Source organism: Lygodium microphyllum, chromosome 3 (genome assembly GCF_053477565.2).
Source record: "Lygodium microphyllum isolate KBCC chromosome 3, Lygodium_microphyllum_v1.1.10, whole genome shotgun sequence".
Classification (NCBI taxonomy): domain Eukaryota; kingdom Viridiplantae; phylum Streptophyta; class Polypodiopsida; order Schizaeales; family Lygodiaceae; genus Lygodium; species Lygodium microphyllum.
In genome coordinates, this window is record NC_141137.1 from 64,454,523 (window position 1) to 64,474,564 (window position 20,042).

The 20,042-nt window shown below is 39.6% G+C and overlaps 1 protein-coding gene and 1 long non-coding RNA gene across 2 annotated transcripts; both read left to right on the forward strand.

Moving 5' to 3' along the window:
- Positions 1–1,756: 1,756 nt before the first annotated feature.
- On the forward strand, positions 1,757–3,139 carry LOC148038430 (uncharacterized). The gene is made up of 4 exons (XR_015690432.1): positions 1,757–2,269; positions 2,408–2,507; positions 2,636–2,780; positions 2,871–3,139. It is a non-coding gene; the product is annotated as an uncharacterized LOC148038430 (long non-coding RNA).
- A 2,180-nt stretch (positions 3,140–5,319) lies between these two features.
- LOC148038431 (uncharacterized) lies at positions 5,320–8,285 on the forward strand. The gene is made up of 3 exons (XM_087671975.1): positions 5,320–5,787; positions 7,169–7,378; positions 7,764–8,285. Exons 1-3 carry the CDS (start codon positions 5,548–5,550, stop codon positions 7,902–7,904), a joined length of 591 nt encoding a protein of 196 aa, XP_087528101.1. The 5' UTR covers positions 5,320–5,547; the 3' UTR covers positions 7,905–8,285.
- The last annotated feature ends 11,757 nt before the right edge of the window (positions 8,286–20,042 follow it).

Genomic DNA, 20,042 nt, shown 5'->3' on the forward strand with positions numbered 1-20,042 from the left:
AAGTGATGAGGCTTGGATGGCCTTCTGTGGAGCATTGCCTAAAGAACCCTACCCATGAAGGCATGGAGTTGACTACAACCCTAAACAACATGGAAAATATTACTTTCCCTTGATATTCAATGTAAAAGCTAAAAACCCTAAGGACAACCTTAGGTTCCAAGAGCAGGATTTGGCTCCCTCCTTTAAAAAGTTTGTAGACACATTCCAAAATTGCCCAGTTCCAACTTTTGTGGCAACTTGTAATTTTTTGAAGTTCCTAATGATGTTGCTGAGTTAAAAGAGAGCAGCAAAGGAAGAGGGTCTACATACCATTTTTTTAAATATAAATGCAAGGATAGATGGGTAGGCTCATACTCAGAACTACTATGCTACCTGCCTTCTGCCTGAATGTTTTGGAGGATATGAACAAGAGCTAGTTCACCAGTTGCAATCACCCCTTCTTGTCGTCAACAATGGTGACTACTTGCCAATTTGTTAAGGGATACATGATGAGTAAAGATTTCTTGGAAAAATCCATGAGACCCCTACTCCCATCAGCTCAAGATCAAAGGAGAGGCAAGGAACAATTATGTATTATTACCAAAAAAAGAAAAGAAAAGAGAACCTTCACCTTCCCCCTTCCCCCACTTTCCCTCACATTCATCTAGGGTCCTCAAGGGCAAGACATTCCAAGAAATTGGTAGACCTGTCTCCCTGAATATCACCTCATTACACTAAAACTTCTCACTGATTGAGTTCTCAAGTGTGGGACGGACCCTGGAAATCTTGGTTCTCCTAGTGCAAACCCATCTCCCAATCGACATCCACCCACTAATGCCCTACCATTGCACAACATTTTCTTGCAATGTATCTTGAAGACCTAGAAGTGCAATCAACAACCACCATTTCCTTCAACAGCAAGTAACCTCATACCTCCCCCTGCAGGTCCCAAGCACCTTCACCAGTGCCAAGGGACTGCAAGAACTTGTCTAGCAGGGGGGTAATGTTAACCTTTTTGCAAAGAAGCCACAAGAAGTGAAAAACAACAATCTATTGGAGTACACTGAGGGAAGCCAAATATTAAAAAAGCAAGAAGGCACAAAACGCAAGGAGCATTCAAGCATGATGGCTTGAAGGAATAATGATTGCATCTAGTTGGCAAAAATTCAAAGTGTAGAAGAAGAGCCTTCATTAAGCTGAAAAATAAAAGACAAAAATAACATAAAAGCATCAGGCGCTCTAGAAAAAATAGGAATTAAGAAAGAGGAAGTTTTTTGCCTTCAACTTAAATGAATTATTTTTATTTACATCAATACTCTTATTATAAGGCTTAAACCTTTTGATTTTAAAGATACTCCACATGATCACTCACCCAACCCCTTCTTTAACCACTAAGTGATTAAATATTCAATTTTCTTAACCCATATAGCTGGTTGCACATGCAATATTGAATTTGATAATTCTTGAAGATGCAAGTGGGGTATTTAATTCATTAATCTCGTTTGAGGGTAGAAATATCTATAATTAGAAATATCATCGGTGGAAGAAAAATGGGAGCATTATAAATATTAAGCTCGTAACACCACAAGAAGTCTTGATGTGAAAAGTATTCACGAAAAATGGTTGTTTACAAGTGCAATTGTGTGATGCTTTGTAATTATCTTTTTTGTTATTTTTTTGGGTTAAAGAATGAGAAAAAAGGTGTACACCCAAAATTGAAGAAAATCTTAAACGTTTGAAAGCTTTTAGGCTAGTTTTGTGGACAGAGAGTGAAGGATTCAAGCCTCAAAGGAGAGAGAAAGAGAGAGTGAGTGAGTGAGAGAGCTCTAAAGCCATCAATCTTGTCCAGAAGAAAAAGGACGTAGCTATGGCGGATCCTCAGCACATGTGCTGGTTACTCTGCTTCGTTTTTCTCTTTCTTACCTCGTATTAGCCTTTTATACGCCTAGCTAAGCCTACTCTCCTTTCTCCATCTCTTTCTCTTCCCCTTGGCGCAGCCTACATCTAGTTCGGTCATGTCCCTTGCAGACACCTCTTTCTGCCATTCTTCTTCCTTGTCTTACTTTCCTGGCTTCATCACTTCACCTTTAGGACCTCTTGCCCCTTCCCAACCTCAACAGTACCTTGCTTCTTCTTCTTCTTCTTCTTCATCCATTACTTCTTCTTTGACTTCCGCCAGTAGCTCCACCAATGTCGAGCCTACGGTTGTATCCATCATTGATCCTCGCATCTGTCATTGATCCCTGCAATGCCATGGACTTGACTGGTGTTGCAGGTAGTGATACCAGAGGTAAGATCACTCTTTCCAGTATTGTAATGCCGCTTATTCGATACGTATATTCGCATGGAAGGATGTCATGATGATCGCTTGAAGAGAAGGACCTGTTATAAGTAGGAATTTTTTGGTTCCTTCTAACTGTGCTCTCAGGTGATTATTACGACGAGCTATGGCAAGCCTGCGTAGGACCCTTGGTGTCATTTGGCTGAAGCAATTGGTGATGTATTGTTCCCAGGGACACATCGAGCAGGTAGGAGATATTAGTTTGCGCCATTGCTGCATATTGTTCGAGGCAAGAGGATATTTATTTTGCAGGAGCTCTTAGAAAGGAGAAGGGGAGCTTCTGTTAAATGCATATATTGTGTTTGACCTTTGCAGATTATTGCGCCTATGGGCAAGCAAGGAGGAACAGATGATGGCAGAGGGCAAGAGCTGCCCAAGCGTGGCTTGGAACCACACATTTTGTGCCGTGTTGTAGGCCTACAACCAAGTTGTTTGACACATCACCTGCCGCTTAAAAAAAGTATTGACTCTATTCGTAGACTTGCTCAAGGTAAAGTAAGATGTCTTTCGAGACTCTAATCAGCTGAAAAATGCATGTTTGCATTTTCAGGTAAAAGCAAAAACAGGTGAGGTGAATGGCCAGCTGTCCTTCCTTTCAAAACCTCAGATGCGGCGTGTGATTGGAAGGCACAAAAACTGGTGTAGCTTGTAATTCGAGAGACAAGCCTTTTGATTATCACTCTAGGCATTTTGATGCAAACTTTTGAACATATTGAAAAAAACGAAAACATAAAACTTTAACAAATCAGATATTTTGAATGGACATGGGAATGACACCTTCTCCCATAATTATTTAATTATGAAGAGATTTGTGCCAACTCTTCGGCATGCTATATACCATGTTTTTTCATTTCATTTAGTTTTCTTTTAGTTTTTGAAGTACTGTTATTGTTAACGATCTTTTGAACGTATGGCGAAAACGAAAGCATAATGACCTTTCGAACGTATTGAAAAAAGTGAAAACGTAATACTTCAAGAAACCGGATACTTTGAATGGACGGAGGAATGGCACCTTATCCTATAATAATTTAATTATGAAGAGATTTGTGCAAACTCTTTGGCATGTTATATAGCATGTTTTCTCATTTCATTTAGTTTTTTTAAGTTTTTGAAGTATTGTTATTGTTTATTGATTTTATTTATTTATTTATTTAAAATTACTATTTAAAAAATCATCATCCTTGCACGTCAAAAAAATAAACTATCCTTTTTTTAAAATGAAATTATGAAGTATAGCATATTTTTTTGTAAGTGCAAACAAGCACAGTTCCAATGAAGAGGTCGTCAAGCACATCCTCCGATACAGTGTTCCTGCCTCAATAGCGGGATCCCATCTTGGCACCGGTGTAACTTGAAGGACCTTATCACAATGGTTGACACATGGGGAATGCCTCATTTCTTCCTCACATTCACTGCAAATGAGGTCACTAGTACAAGGTGGGTCGAGATCAACAAGTTGAAATGCATCACAAAGAGTTCAATCCTGAATTCTCATGGAAAGGCTGTCCCATCGAGTGCACCATCCTCTTCCACACCAGGTTTCATATTTTCTTCAACTAGTATATCCTTGGCAGACCTGCCTACGTAGGGCACATCCAGCATCATGTCGTTAGGTATGAGATTCAACATAGGGGCTCCTTACATGCACACGTAATCCTGTGGTTACATGAGGCAGACGTTGCAAATACAACTAATGAGATATATGCGTACATTCCATCCAACGATGATTGGTGTAGTTCGACAAGAAAACTAAGAGCCCTCGTCATGGCAAAGTAACATGCAAGTTCTCAAACATGACTTATTCTAAATTTTTTTAAAAAAAACTAACAATATCAACTTCTCTCGCAGAAATGCAGATAGAAGCAAACCAAGAAGAAACCAAACTTTTGCCAACGCCAAACTTCCAGCCTCAACCATTGCAAGTCCTGCCACAAGCTCAAGTACTTCCATATTGTCCGGCATCGTCTACAACCAAGACCCATGAGCTAGTCTAGAAATGCCAACACAAAGATACAAAAGCAAGTACTTCATATATAGCATAAGATGTAAAAAAAACGGAAAGAAGTACGTTAGACAGACGATGAACATCAAGAAAAGAATCCAACAACACCAAAGAAATCCCATCAAGAAAAGGAAAAAAGACATAAAAACATTTCAATCGTTCAAGGATAACTTTGAGGTTAACATAGAAGCAACCGTTGATAGCATAAACAAAGCTAGGAATTTTGAGCAGGTCACCATCTGTAAGAAAAATGCAACTGTGACAGACCTATACAGACACCTAGCAAGATGTAAAAAGTATTACTTTTTGAAGAGAAGAAACCTCATTTAACATACCAAAAGAAATGTAAACATTCAAAGTCACGATCAGTGACTCGAACTACATATGCATACACATTCTCCTTTCGACATCCTCCATTTATTTAAATAACGTAAAAACTTATCTGCAAATGTACTTCACTTCGAAACATGACACATGTCTAAACACCATCAGTAAAACCGTTACATAACAAACATGCAAGAGGTGCATATAGAACTTCATACTCTTTAACTGGGCTGCACTTGTCAACCTAGTTAGTGCCAAGCAAATTCTTAACTTGAAAGAAGAACTTAAAGTTTTGGGACAATAGGTAATTTAATATTAAAATCTAAAGCCATTTTACTATAACATAACAAAAGGATTTACAAAATCTTTTTCAAAAAAAAGAAAGTAAAGGCTGTCTGTATCGCCTCCAAATTTGGAGCTGAGAAGGTTTTAATTGGGGGGAGGGGTGTGGGGGCGGGGGAGACAAAAGGCGGTTTTATCTAAAGTTCTGACTCAGCATATCGTTTTCTGAAAGGGCCTTGCAACTTGCAAGTTGCCAGAGGCCGCCACTGGCAACTTGCTCGGGTCGTTGTGTCTGTCGTGAGTTGACCAAACACCTGGAGTGACGAGGTCACGACTCAGGAGTCGACGTGTGGCAATTTGCAGGGCGGTAAGTGTGCCAGAACCACGACTGGGTCGACGACTGTCCTCCCTCAAATTTCTCGGATTTTCCGGGGTTGGGGATTGCACGACGACTCTCTAGTCTCTGCATAATCTAATTGGGAGTGTGCTTTACCGGCGTCTGAGATTTTCGCCTCGTGCGCCCTCCACGGAACTTTGGCTTCCAAGCGAGCAAAGGCAAAGGGGGAATCACAGAAGAAGGAAGGAGAAGAGGAAGCCGGGGATTCGGAATAAGGGACGGATGGCGAGGCATGATGCGGCGCTGGTGGTGGTGGGGCCTGAGTTCTGCAGCGGGAGGGAGGAGGTGCTGGAGGTTTTCGACGAGCTGGGCTGCTGCGGACACCCTGACATGTCGGTGCGCAACGCCTCCACCACGGCCCTCCTCTTTACCAGCGAGACGCGCGTCGCCTTCTGCTCGCCCAGCACCTGCCTCCTCCGAGACAACCACGGCAACGTGCTCCTCTCCGCCAAGCCCACCAAGGTACAAATTAACGGCCTTTTACCTACAGCTTCTATTCTTTTGCTTTTGTTCCTCTCGAGGAGAATCAATTTCCCCCATAGCTCTCCCAATCAAATCAACTTCCTCCATAGCTCTCCCAATCATAGATAGCTCTAGGGCTCAGATCGGGCTTGTGTAGACGATTATATGTATGATACAATGGCATGGAAACCATAGCATGGCAAAATTTGTGGTCATTGTGGTCATGGAGTTGATAAGAGTGATTCGCCAAAGTGAAGTGGCCGAGTGCACAATCAATGATGGGTCTATGAGTATGTCACAATGACAAGAAACAAGAGAAAAGGGTCCCTTATCATTGAATGAAGTTGGGTGGGTGCGAATAGATTAGTTATGATTATCTTGAAGCTGTTGAGAAATACGAGCATGAGTATGACACTAGAACGTGAGGCCAAAGAAGACCATGGATTGAGAGACACTACTCATTGAAGAGTGCTTGGAGAGAGAGAGAGAGAGAGAGAGAGAGAGAGAGAGAGAGAGAGAGAAGAATGTGGAACCAAAGAAGACCATGGACTAAGAGACACTACTAATTGAAGAGTGGGGGGTATAGAGAGAGAGAGAGAGAGATGCGATCTTTAAATGGATGGATGAATTGAGGGATATGCATACGTATACCATAGTAATTACCTAGGAGAAAGGGGGCATGGGGGGATTCTAGAGAGAGGATCATACATAAATGGGCCCCTTAAGATTTTATTGGGTATTGGTAAGGTAAATTAGAGGGCACCCCATATGGGGCCAAAAGGTCCACTCTAAGGGCCATAATAGAGTACTAGCTCAAGGCTAAGGTCAGATGACATATAAGAGGCCCAAGCAATGGTCTTACCAAAATTGCAATGGAGAAGATGATGCCAATAAGTAATGATGCTATTCCAAGTTGTGTGATGCCATGTGTATTGTCTCCAACAAGTGTCTACTATAATGGTGGCTAGAAAATATTTAACATACTCAATATCCAACTAAAGAGCTTCATGGATAAGGTTAGACCAACTAAGCATCTCATTACATAAGTAAAAAATCTATTGTGGTGGCACCAAGCCTCATTCACTTTTTCATTAAATGTTTTTAAGCACCTTACACTTTGAATGTTGCCATCAAATGCAATGAAGCACCTTGTACTTTAGCTAACCTCTAGCCACATCAAACACTATTGTGTTCTATCACAAACGCTCTTATTATCTCATCATATTGAGCATTATTTCCACTTTGAAATAGGTATGATTACCTAAACATGGAATAAAGAGAGTTTTGTTTTGCCACTGGGTTTGAAACTTGAGCTTGCTTCTTGCCTCTCTTCTTTGTGGATAAAAAATTAGTAATGTGTACCTTTGACTTCATTGAGCAGGCATCTTCATTTCGAGATCATTTCGATGTTTATCATGGGGAAAGTGAACAATTTTTGTTCCATGTGAAGCAAGTGGGATGGAGTGGCAACAAACTCAATGCATACTTCGCAAACAAGAACCCTAACCAAGACATTCCAGACTATCAACTCAAAATCGATGGATTTACTGGGTCAATGACAATCTATAAGGAAGAACAAGTTGTTGCCAAGGTAATGCTAGTTTTTTCACCAAGTGTTCATGTGCAGCTTTTTACACATGTAGGCATGCGCTTTCACTATGCAGGTATGTCCATCCTTTACACATGTTCTATGCACACAAAGACTCACTCATGCATATGCGTGTCATCTTTTTTCTTTTGGACAAATGCTTTCTCTCTGTGTCAAGGTGAAATTCTTGTTTATTTAAATGTTTTCAAGGAATATGAGGTGAAGAGTGATACTATATGTTTATTTATATGTTTGGAGGTTAGATCACATAGAATGTTCAAGATGGAAATTAAAGAGCAACATTTTAACTCTTGCTAATTCTAAAAAAGGTAACTACTAAATCGATACATTCTTATACTTGCATGACTAATTTCACTTTCATGCATAGGTAAAATCGAATTGCACACTTGTTTGCTGCGCTTGGAGACCTCAATACACTATTATAATTCAACCAAGTATTGACCAAGCATTCATTGTAATGCTTGTTTCTATACAACTTTGGATAACTAAATCCCAATCTAGTAGTTGAGTTTGAGCTTATAAAACTTTTTGTAAGATATTGCTTAACAATGTGCATATACTATTCATGAGAGAGCATTTCCTAAACATTGATATCATGTTCCTAAATTTTCTTTGACGACATGCATAAACTATTCTTCCTATCCCATAAAATACAATTGATTAATTAGAGTGAGAGAATTTTATTTACTTCAAATGAATAGCTAGTAGATTATGATGTGTATGCACATATTTGTATATTAGACCATGTTATTAGGGAATGTGTGTTAAGATACAACAATGATATATTAATATGGCATATTAGTTTTTAAATAGCTAGGTAAAGCTTGCCATACAACAAGCAAGCAAGTCTACATAATTAAAAGCTAAATAGATTCAGGCATTGAAAGTTGAACCTTTGTTGGGAGGCTTTGAATTCTTTTGAGAACTATTGTTTTCAACACAAAGGGGAGAGAGAGAGAGAGAGAGAGAGAGAGAGAGAGAGAGAGAGAGAGAGAGAGAGAGAGAGAGAGAGAGAGAGAGAGAGAGAGAGAGAGAGAGAGAGAGAGAGAGAGAGAGAGAGAGAGAGAGAGAGAGTGTGTGTGTGTGTGTGTGTGAAATAAGCATCTATCTATCTACCTATCTTCCCAACGTAGCCCCCTAAAGCATAAAAATGGAGGCAACCCTACATCATTATCGAAAAATTTGAGGTGAAATGGGCCTTGGATTAGTTTCTTAATCATATCTCAACTAGAATAAAATGGAGGATGAAATATACATTATCGATTCCTTGAGTTCCTTTAACTTTGAGGTTGAATTTGGATTAAATAATGGTGGCGTTTTTTTTTTCTCTCTATTTTTTTAACTTTTTTGCGTAATGAGTCCACTTTTGAATATTTTGTTTAAGATCTTGAAAATAGCATTCTATTTCTAAAGAAATCTTGCTACTAAAAACAATACCTTAGTGAGCTTCTTGTCTCTTGCAATAAAAATGCAGCTTCTTCCAATGGCGTAATAATAATATAAAGAAAGAAAAATATTGAGAAGGCTTCTTCCAAAGCTAATGTGTAGATGGAATGCAAAGAAAGAGAACTTTTGAGATGGAAATAAAAGAAATAAGGAAAAGGCATACAAAAAAAAAAACACACAAGAAGTCAAAAAGAGAATGATTTGAAAATGTTAAGTCAAAAAATGAAATGTGACTAGAATTGAAGTCATCATAGAGGACACACATTTTGATTGTATTTACATTTGAAAAGATGTAAGGAATATTTTTCCATTGCTAGAAGCCTCTCCATTTGTCTTTCTTTATTTTGATTCATTACTCTTATTCTTTTTATGTATTTGTATAATGTACTCTAGAAGAAGCTTGCGTTTCAGCTAGATTAAAGTAAGCAAATATCTTGTCAAGGTAACTAGAGTGCTAATATTAAAAAAATTCAATGTGTTTTTACTTGCATTAGTTTGGGAATTTATAAACATACTTTGAATACTTTGCCTTTATAAACATACTTTGAATGCTTTGCCTTCTTTCTTTCTATCACAATTTTTCCTTTTATATATTGAAAGAGGCTTGGCCATGTTAGTTGGCTTGCGAGAGGCAAGAAAATTTGTTCCTCATGCATCTATTGCCATTGAATGAAGCATGATGTATCATTTTTCTTTCTCTTTCTATGAGGTGTATCAGTTCTCTTTTTTTTCTCACCATTCTTCTTTCTCTTGTATTTATATGTGCTACAAGGAGAATTACAATGTATCATTGGGACTTCAAGAAGCAAGACACTCATTAAGCTATGGTTTGAAATATTAGGAATATGCTTTTTCTAAATGTTTATACTTGCATTATTTTTAGAAGTCTTAATAAAATAAATTTTGATTTTTTCAAGCCTTGAGTTTTTCTTTTTCTTCACTTAATATTCCACTTTCTCTTTGATACACCATTGGAAGAATCTTTGAAAGAAATCAATTTAGATGTGCAACAAGGGAGATGGCACAATATATGGATGCTCAATCTATCTTCTTCTTCTGAATCTTTATTCTTCATGCACACAATGGGTATCTCAAAAAGTGGATAGATACTTTGACTTTGGGACACTTTACATATAGCCTCTTTTTCATATCACACAAGCATAGTATATGACTTAACCTATGTCTTATTCATCAACACTTTCCCTCAAGCTCAGAATGAGCTTGCAGACATAATATCCCAAGTGCACTTCTAAAATAAAACTTATATTTGTTTTTGCATGATAGACTAGGCTCTTTGCAAGTATAATGCTATCGATGTTATCACAGTGAATGATAACTCTGCCATATATCTCAATTCCCATATAACATAAAATTAGTCTCTACCATGTTTGCTCACATACAGTCAATGCTATTGCTCTATACTTTGTTTTCATGCTTAGTAAAGCTAATGTGGGTTTCTTCTTGCTGCTCCAACTTGGATGAACCGAATGATAAAGCATAACCACTGGTGGATCTTCTATCCATAAGACTTATTTCCTAGTCAATATTTATGCACCCAAACAATGTAGGCTTGATCCCTTTCTCATAGAACAAGCTTTACCTAACTATTTTCTTTATATATCTCAACACACTCCTCACTATATCCAAGTGTGTCTTGCATGGACTTTGCATGAATTGGCTTATCACTTCTATTAAATAGCTCAAGTCTAGTCTTGTTATGGTTAAGTAGATCAAGCTACCAACCATCTTCCTGAATATGGTAATATTCTCAGCATACTGTCCATCATAAAATATATTTATATTTTGATCCAATGGTGTATCAAATGGTTTACATATTGCCATTCAATACTTCTCCAACATTTGGCAAGGAATATTGCCTTTAACCAATTTCATATAGAGTATCAATTACTTAAATGCCCAGAAAATACCTCAAAAATTTTTTTGATATCAAACTTCTTGTGTAGCCCATGATTTATTTTAGAAATTTTTTTTTTCAGAGTACTTGTTATGATAAGATCATCAATATAAATAAAAACCACTACCATTCCATCCTCTATGTGTTTAACACAGAGTGAGTAATCAACCATGCTTTGCTGAAATCCCATGTTGCATAAAAATCTATTGATTCTTTCACATCAAGCTCTAGGTGCTTGATTTAACCCAAATAATGCCTTTCTTAGCTTGCATACATAATGCATATACTTATGGTGTATATACCCTTTAGACTATTCCATAGATTCCTTCTCTTTTAAGGTGTGTCCAAGCACGTTTTTAGCCATCATGAATCTAAGCAACGCCGCCTGGCACTCCCATAGAATGTTATGGGGTTTGTCACATAGGCTTTTCCGAGTCCGCCTCTCAATGGAACGTTCACAGTCGAACCCACTAGGATCGACCTGAATTTGGGGTTCCTAGTAGTCAAGGTCTCCTGACAAGATTCAAGTGTCGGGTCATGGATATCCTACTTTACACAGAGATACCCAAGTCGAAGTAGATCCATGCTGCACTTGGTTCAAAGAGAATGGGAAACGAGAGGGATGTGTTGCTCAACCTCTTTTCCCGTAGGGCATAGTCCCATTATAGTCCCCTAAAATGGCATGATTCGGGTCCTAACCTAACAATACCTAAAGGTTGAACGACGGTAAGACCTTGTGAGAAGTCTCCCAGTTCTCTAGGATCACCCTACTGTAGGACGAGGACCAGTTAGGGGATTTCACTCACCTGCTTCCCTCCATAGACATTCTTTAGTTATCTAATTAGGTCCCATCACATTTATGTGTGATATTTAAATTCATCTTTCTTAATTAAAACTCCTAGGGAACATGGTTCATTTGCGTAACTTATGGCACTGACACAAAAACAGAGCAAGCAGTTCTTTTGACAAACAAGTTCCCTAACTTATCTTCGGATTAATCTTTGTCTCCTGCCCACATACGAGAAATTATATATCCCTTTTGCCTAGCAGAAGTAGATGGTCCAAATCACATAGCACCACATTTTCCATCCTTTATCTAGGATAGGATCTTCCAATGCCACAGATGTTGGGCCCACGACCATCTTCAACTTCGTTCCGAGCTGGCAAGGGGTGTCCAGAGCTCCACCTGACCCACAAGCGTCCTAGGAGTGAAACATCATTTTCGTGGTCGGGCTTTTGACAGATGATTTTTAATGTCGAGAAGTGCTTAAAACTAGCCAAAATTTTCAAATTTTAGGTAAAAAATAGACTCTGTCGAAGGCGGCAGCTGCAATCAGTACGATTTTAAGCAGCAAGTCCCTAAAGCGCTAGTGCTTATTATCATGGAAAATCAAACGGTGGTGGATGGCGGAGATGGAGTTTTCCGAGATGCAAAACAACGTCATGAATCCAACGCAAGTTTCAGATCTCCATTCCAAGGTCGTTTGATCACCCATTTAATCCCCGCAAGGTTCGGGGTTGTGAAGCAGCTACTGGATCTGGAAGCCGGGAAGAGTGGGAGGGGGCCCAACTTTGTAGATTTCAACGTCATGGAACCACCCGTCTAGACGGATCTCGATTTCGATGTTGTTTGCCCTCTCAAAACTGAAAAACCCACTTGCCGGAAGTGTGAAAGCAAAAGTCATGAATTAGATACTTTGGGTTTAAAAGCTTAAGCTTGCTTAAGCTTGGGAAAAAAATCAAGAAATGAAACGCCATGGTGGGGGGGCGTCAGTTTTTTGGCGCCTCACAAATCCCCGTTTTTTTGTGATTTCTGATTAGTTTGAGGCATGAGGAATCCTCTTGGGCCTGAGATGCCTCTATTCTTCGCCCTCCATCGCCATAAATGGATCAAGAATTGATGCACTGAGCAAAGAGATAAAAAACCAATATTTCTCTCTCCTCTTTCTTTCTCCTTCATAGAGGCACTTCATGTGGCAAGAATCAAGAAGAGAATCGGGAGATGGATGCTTATCCGGGAGGCACCGGATTGTTCCAAGAGACTAAGGAGGCTGAAGGCTAAAGATCTATGCTAAAATCCATGGCTGGTTGGTCGATACACAGTCCCAATTAAATATTCAAAAAACTTGAAACACGCAAAAAGGCGGTATGCTCTATTTTATGAAAGAATTTTGCTTGTTTTTTATCATTCATGGTCTAAATGGTGTGCACATGAGCTGAAATTTTATTTGAAAGTTCCTTTTATTATGTTTGAGGGCTGCAATCACCGTTATGCAGAACTCGTATTGATTTATAACAATTATAAATTTTCAAAACCCAAAAAAACACTAATTTTGATGGAAATTGATAGTTTCTTTGATTTTGAGCGGGAAAAATGAGTGGACATGGGGTAAAATAAGAAAAAATACTGGGTTTCAATTCCAATGATTAGTCATTAGAAAAAAACTAGAAAATATCTATTTTCTATTAAAAATAAATAGAGAAAAATAAAAAAAAATGGGTTTCTTATGTTTGAAAAAAATGGAAAAATTAGATCTATGTATATGAATGTCTGATGGGGCTGAAGCATGACATAAAAGAACCTCTACACCTATGCAACACATCAAAATTTAAACGATGAGGGGGAGGATGATATTATACAACAGTTTAAGCACTGAAATAATACAAAGTCTGATTGTTCTATTTATGCATAACATTTAGGATGCGGTTTATTTGGAAATAATGGATATAGAATCACGAGGTTCGCCTTAGTGCTAGGTCCCTGCAACGAAGCATTGCGTATTAGTGGAAATTCATTAAAAGGGTTGTTTTTGCACGACACAGGCTGATTTCAAACCATAATTGTTTGTGCACAATAAGGCATCCACTATTGCATGAATCATACACATGGTATCTATTCCTGGCATGCATAGCAATTGCTTGAATTATAAATGACCTATTGGTACCAAGAGCGGAGTTTGTTTCATATGTGTTATATGTGTTAGCGACGCATCGAGGGGCCAATCACCAAGGTGTAGGAGGGTCGCAGTGGGGCCGCAGCAAATCAGCTGAGAGATACCTCCTATGTTATTCTATGTAGTGAATTACACCAAAATGTGTAGGGTCTCCCTCTGAGGAGTCTGAGAAGGTTAAGGGTTGGACTACAAACACAATATAAATGCAAAATGTACCTACGATGGCAGGGCAATGTGTCCTATAGACGCTCCTGGCCACGAGGTCGTGGGGTTGTCTTGTGCATGTCAAAGGTCCGGCTAGTGCTATAGCTAGTGCCGATGCATTTTAGGTCCCATCAGTGGTGCGTTTTCCGGGAGCCACCAACAAGTGGTGGTTCTCAAATCTAGGGTTTTTAGGTACCAAATATTCAGTTTATGTCCTCTTACAAGAACCGTCAAGCCGAAATACAAAAATAGGAACATGCTGAGAGGGCTAGATGGCGGTTGGAGATTGTAAGACGATATTCTCCTCAAAGAAGCAGCCCACTACGAATAAGTTGCAGTGGTTCTAGTAACCTAAGTGTTACGAGTAGCTCTTTGAGTGCAAGTGGAAGTCTTAGTACTTTCCTACTTTCAGTTAATGAACCCACAACAAGTGGGGGTCTAGTAGCCTTTGCTGCGAAGGAGCTTCTTGTGGCCATTCCAGGTGGTTTCATCCCCTTTTCGAGTCTTTTCCCTTAAGCAATTAATGATATATGTGTGTGTAAGGGTTATTTTCTTTTGTTTGGACCAACACTTGAGGCATGAAGTCCCATGTTTAGGCTCTGTATGTCTGGGGGAGGTCTGAGTAGTCATTGCCTCCTGGGACCCTCTTTTGCTGACCTTCTAGGCAGCCGTTCTAGGAGTTCCTGTTAGTTGTGAGGCAGTTAGAGAAGACTACGAAAATAATGATGGAAAGAGGTAAAACCCTAAATCTCTGAAAGACAATATATGAATATACGGAGGTGTGTAAAAAGGGGTTCTAACCCCTATAAAAATAGAAAAGGAAAGAAGGAAAAATCATTGAGCTGTTATTTATCGCCTTGCGAAGGCCTGGTAGGTTCCTGGGGATGAGGACAAGACTCGGGGCCCCGATGCCTTGTCTTGCGAGGGGTGGCATCTAGCTGAAAAACAAAGAATACAAGAAGGTTGGATCGAAAATAAAAGTGAGCGTTGGAAAAGGATTTAGTGACGCCTTGCGACAGCTTGGTAGGTTCTTGGATACCGAGACAGGACCTGAGGCTAATGCCCTATTCTCCTTGGGTCACTACGCTCAGCTCCCTCATTTTTACACGCCCGAGTATGGAAAGTAAGAGGCTAAAGACCCAATGTGCTAAATGATAATATTTGTTGATAAAGCTATAGGAGTCCTCACCTGGTAGTAGGAGCTCCTAGTTGAGTTGTCCTTAGTTAGGTAGGTAGTTCAGACCACCACTTAGGATGACCTCTTTGCTTGTTCTTTTTAGCTTGGCCGAGTTGGAGCAGTTGATTAATGACTAGCGTTGGGCTTTCTGCCAGATTATGCTAGGCCTACTCCTCATATATTTCATGCCTTAGTTTTGATAGGGGATAGGGTGAGAGCTATGTTGTACTTTGATGTGTGTCTTTTTTGTATCAACATGATGCTTTCTTTGGTTGTTTTTGTGTAGATCTGTTCGTGGGATTTGACGGGCTGAGTCGCCCTATCCCGTGGTCGCTACTGGAGGACAGATGATTTTTTATGCCAAGAAGTGCTTAAAAATAGCCAAAATTTTCGAATATCAGAGAAAATTTTAACTTCGTCGAAGGCGACAGCTACAATCAGTACGATTTTAAGCGGCAAGTCCCTAAAGCGATAGTGCTTATTTTCATGGAAAATCAAACAGTGGCGGATGGCCGAGCTGGAGTTTTCCTAGATGCAAAACAACATCAGGAATCCAACGCAAGTCTCGAATCTCCATTCCTAGGTCGTTTAATTCCCCATTTCATCCCTGCAAGGTTCGGGGTTGTGAAGTGGCTATTGAATTTGGAAGCTGGGAAGAGTGGGATGGGGCCCAGCTTTGTAGATTTCAACATCAAGGAACCACCCATCTAGACGAATCTCGATTCCGATGTCGTTTGCCCCCTCAAAACTGAAAAGCCTACTTGCCGGAAGTGTAAAAGCAAAAGTCATGAACTAGATACTTTGGGTTTGAAAGCTTAAGCTTGCTTAAGCTTAGGAAAAAACTCAAGAAATGAAACGCCATGGAGGGGGGGCGTCAGTTTTCGGCGCCTCACAAATCTCCATTTTTTTGTGTTTTCTGATTAGTTTGAGGCATGAGGAATCCTCTTGAGCCTGAGATGCCTCTATTCTTTGCTCTCCATCACCATAAATGGATCAAGAATTGATGCACTGAGCAAAGAGATAAAAAATCAGTCTTTTTCTCTCCTCTTTCTCTCTCCTTCATAGAGACACTTCATGTAGCAAGAATCAAGAAGAGAATTGAGAGATGGATGCTTGTTTGGGAGTCACCGGATTGTTCCAAGAGACTAAGGAGGCTTAAGGCTGAAGATCTATGCTGAAATCCATGGTTGGTTGGTTGATACACAGTTCCAATTAAATATTCAAAAAACCCGAAACACGCAAAAAGGCGGTATGCTCTATTTTATGAAAGAATTTTACTTGTTTTTTATTGTTCATGGTCTAAATGGTGTGCACATGAGGAGCTGAAATTTGATTTGAATGTTCCTTGCATTATGTTTGAGGGCTGCAATCACTATTATGTAAAACTCGTATTGATTTACAGTAATTATAAATTTTCAAAACCCGAAAAAACACTAATTTTGATGGAAATTGATAGTTTCTTTGATTTTGAGTAGGAGAAATGAGTGGACATGGGGTAAAATAAGGAAAAATGCTGAGTTTTAGTTTTAATGATCAGTCATTAAAAAAAAACCAGAATATATATATATTTTTATTAAAAATAAATAGAAAAAATAGAGAATAATTTTAAAAAAAGGTTTTTTTTGTGTTAAAAAAAAACAAAAAAATGAGATCTATGTATGTGAATGTTTGATGGGGCTGAAGCATGAGGTTAACCTTTAGTTTGGCCCATTTCCTTTGTGTTAAAGTGCGTATTTATTGCTTTTACATACAAAAAATGACATAAAAGAACCTCTACACTTATGCAACGTAGCAAAATTTAAACGGTGAGGGGGAGGATGAATGTTATACAACAATTTAAGCGTTGAAATAATACAAAGTCTGATTGTTCTCTTTATGCATAACATTTAGGATGCGGTTTATTTGGCAATAATGGATCTAGCAGCACGAGGTTCGCCTTGGTGCTAGGTCCCTGCAATGAAGCATTGCATATTAGTGGAAATTTATTAAAGGGGTTGTTTTTGCACGACACATAAGCCGATTTCAAACCATAATTGTTTGTGCACAATAAGACATCCAATCATACACATGGTATCTATTCCTGGCATGCATAGCAATTGGTTGAATTATAAATGACCCACGTTGGAGAGAGTAAGGTACCCAAGTTGTAGGTCTAGACGGTGGATCCAAGGGGACAAGTAACTGAGGATTGGTACATTCCTTGAACGATATAATATTGATATCAAGAGCAGTGTCTATTTCGTATGTGTTATATGTGTTAGCAACGCATCGAGGGGCCAATCTCCAAGGTGTAGAAGGGTCACAGTGGGGCTGCGGCAATCAGCCGAGGGGTGCCTCCTATGTTGTTCTATGTGGTGAATTACACCAAAATGTGAAGGGTCTCTCTCTGAGGAGGCTGCTGAGAAGGTTAAGGGTTGAACTACAAACACAATACAAACGTAAAATGTACGTATGATGGTAGGGCAATGTGTCCTGTAGACACTCCTGGCCGTGAGATCATGGGGTTGTCTTGTACATGTTAGAGGTCCGGCTTGTGCTATAGCTAGTGCTTGCCCATTTTAGGTCCCATCACCTTTTCACCACACTCGACCTTCGGCCCATGAATCGAGTAGTTCCCTTCTCGGGTTGAAGCGCAATGTGACATTGGCAATGATCCACCCACACAAAATATCCTTTTCTTAATTAATCCGGTTAAGAATCAAGCACAAACAAGGCATTCATCCCTAATATCATTCTCCAAGAAAACATTCCTTTACCCTCATGGCAATTTGTCATCATAGACCTCCGCCATGAATTTATCATCAAACACAAGAACTTGGAATAATTATCCAAACCCTAATCCAATAACGAGTTGAATGTAAAAGCATTCAGGGTGTTGTTCGATTAACCAACAACCAATTCTATCTCTTTCAAACAATGCAATAAAAGTTGCGATAACATTTCCATCACATATCCACTCTCCCCCTTGGGTCAAGAGCGACACTATGCAAAATATTACTTAACACTCCCTTTCTTTGGCTAAGGCATATGTTAAGGGTTCAAATGTTGTACACGACGTAGGTCCGATCATTTCAATGCGAAATAATCAATCTGGCAAGAGCATTTATGCCTCTTCTCTTAGTGACATTTATCTTTTAGCCTTTCCCTAGAGCAATACTATGCAGAACTTTTAACTTGGCCTTACCTTCATTTCTCCTAGGGCAACGAATGCGAGACAATTTTGAAACAATGCAAGACTATATTTCAATGTAAAATAATCCCTGATTTATTGTGCAAGTTGTAATCAACTCATGGTTTGGCGGCACAAGATAACACCTTGGTTGTTTTTATGCGAAACCTTCATAGGATGGATGTAAGACTTTAATGCAAGATCAATTCGTGTACCATCAATATTTATTTCATATAATCTTTTCCATGCAAGTATCGTCTATGCGCATGCCAAAGTGATATAACCTATGTCTCAATGAATAGCGGAGATGGCAATTAGTACCTGGATATTCAGATATAAATTACCCATACTCGACGTTGTATTCGTATTAGTAGTGACGCCTTGGCCGGTGGCTCCACTGTTGGATGCAGGATTACCGTTGGTGCATGTCTCCCTCCATTCGGGGGCCATACTTTTAGCTTATAAATCTCTCTCTCTCTCTCTCTCTCTCTCTCTCTCTCTCTCTCTCTCTCTCTCTCTCTCTCTCTCTCGTCAAAGAGATGGCGTGCTGGGGTGACTTTCCTTGATTGCGATGGGGGTTTAACTCGTGGGAAAAAGTGAATAAGTTTTTTCCAGAAGGGAAGGAGTGTGAGGTCACCCTCTAAGGAGGGGAAGAGAAGGAGACCCTTTTCAAAAGGCTCTCTCTCTCTCTCTCTCTCTCTCTCTCTCTCTCTCTCTCTCTCTCTCTCTTTGTGCCTGTACCACGACATCAAGGTCTTACTTTCCTTACGAGGGGGAGGGGGGGGTGTTATAAAAGGGAGGGGGTTTATTATTGGGGAGGGGACGTGGGGAGGAGGTGGAGTGGTGGTGGTCTCCCCCACCCACCACTTGTCCCCGACTGCATGGTGCTGCGGAGGGGTAGTAGTCCCATGGCCTCTCCCTCATCAATGTTGTCGTTCTCTTCCTCTGCCACTTCATCATCATTGACTTTGCCTTCTTTTGACATGTCATCATCTGCGTCATCTTCCTTCCCTCTCTTGTCATCCCCACCGTTTCCTTCTTCCTTTCTTTTTCCCCCCCCGCCACTTGTTGCTGATGACAAGGGGGGGAGAGGATTAAAAATTTTCCATTATTTAAAAAAAAGGGGGGGGGGGTTCCTATGCCCCACGGGCAGGGACTATTACATAAGGTTCCATTCAAGAAAGAATTCTTGATATCCACTTGATATAAGTTTGAGACATCATAAAGCAAAGATAAGGCAATCTAGATCTAACTATAATTATCTTTGCAACTAGACTAAATGTCTCCTCATAATCCAATCCATATGTTTGTGCATAACCTTTCGTAACCAATCTTGCTTTGTATCTTTTCATTGAACCTTCCTACTTGCATTTGACCTTAAAAACCTCGGGGGGGTCGGGGGGGTGCGGGGTCACCTTATAGAAGCCCTCTATATAGCGTGCGTTCAAAGGATACTTTAAAAACCCCTTTTTAAAAAAATTTCACCATTTTATATACCCCTTTTGTGAATTTCGAAGGCAATAGTTATACCCCCTCTATAAATCTAAAATTTGAATCGAATGTGCATTTTCATGGCCCCTTCTATATAATTCAAATTACAACATGATACTACAATATTTCAGCCATGGAATTCTCACAATGATCTAAGATGGATATCCAAACACGATGTTAATATTATGAAACTTTTACAATAGCACTGTTGTTGAGAATCAGCAATCACACTCACTAAACAGCCTCTTTGTATGGAGCTTCAGGGTCAAGGATATGCAGGCTAACCTATC

Excerpts from the sequence above, each read along its gene's own strand:
- LOC148038431 (XM_087671975.1), top strand. The coding sequence starts at position 5,548 with ATGGCGAGGCATGATGCGGCGCTGGTGGTGGTGGGGCCTGAGTTCTGC. Across the intron at positions 5,788-7,168 it reads TCTCCGCCAAGCCCACCAAG|GCATCTTCATTTCGAGATCA; the intron begins GTACAAATTAAC and ends TTCATTGAGCAG. Across the intron at positions 7,379-7,763 it reads AAGAACAAGTTGTTGCCAAG|GTAAAATCGAATTGCACACT; the intron begins GTAATGCTAGTT and ends TTTCATGCATAG.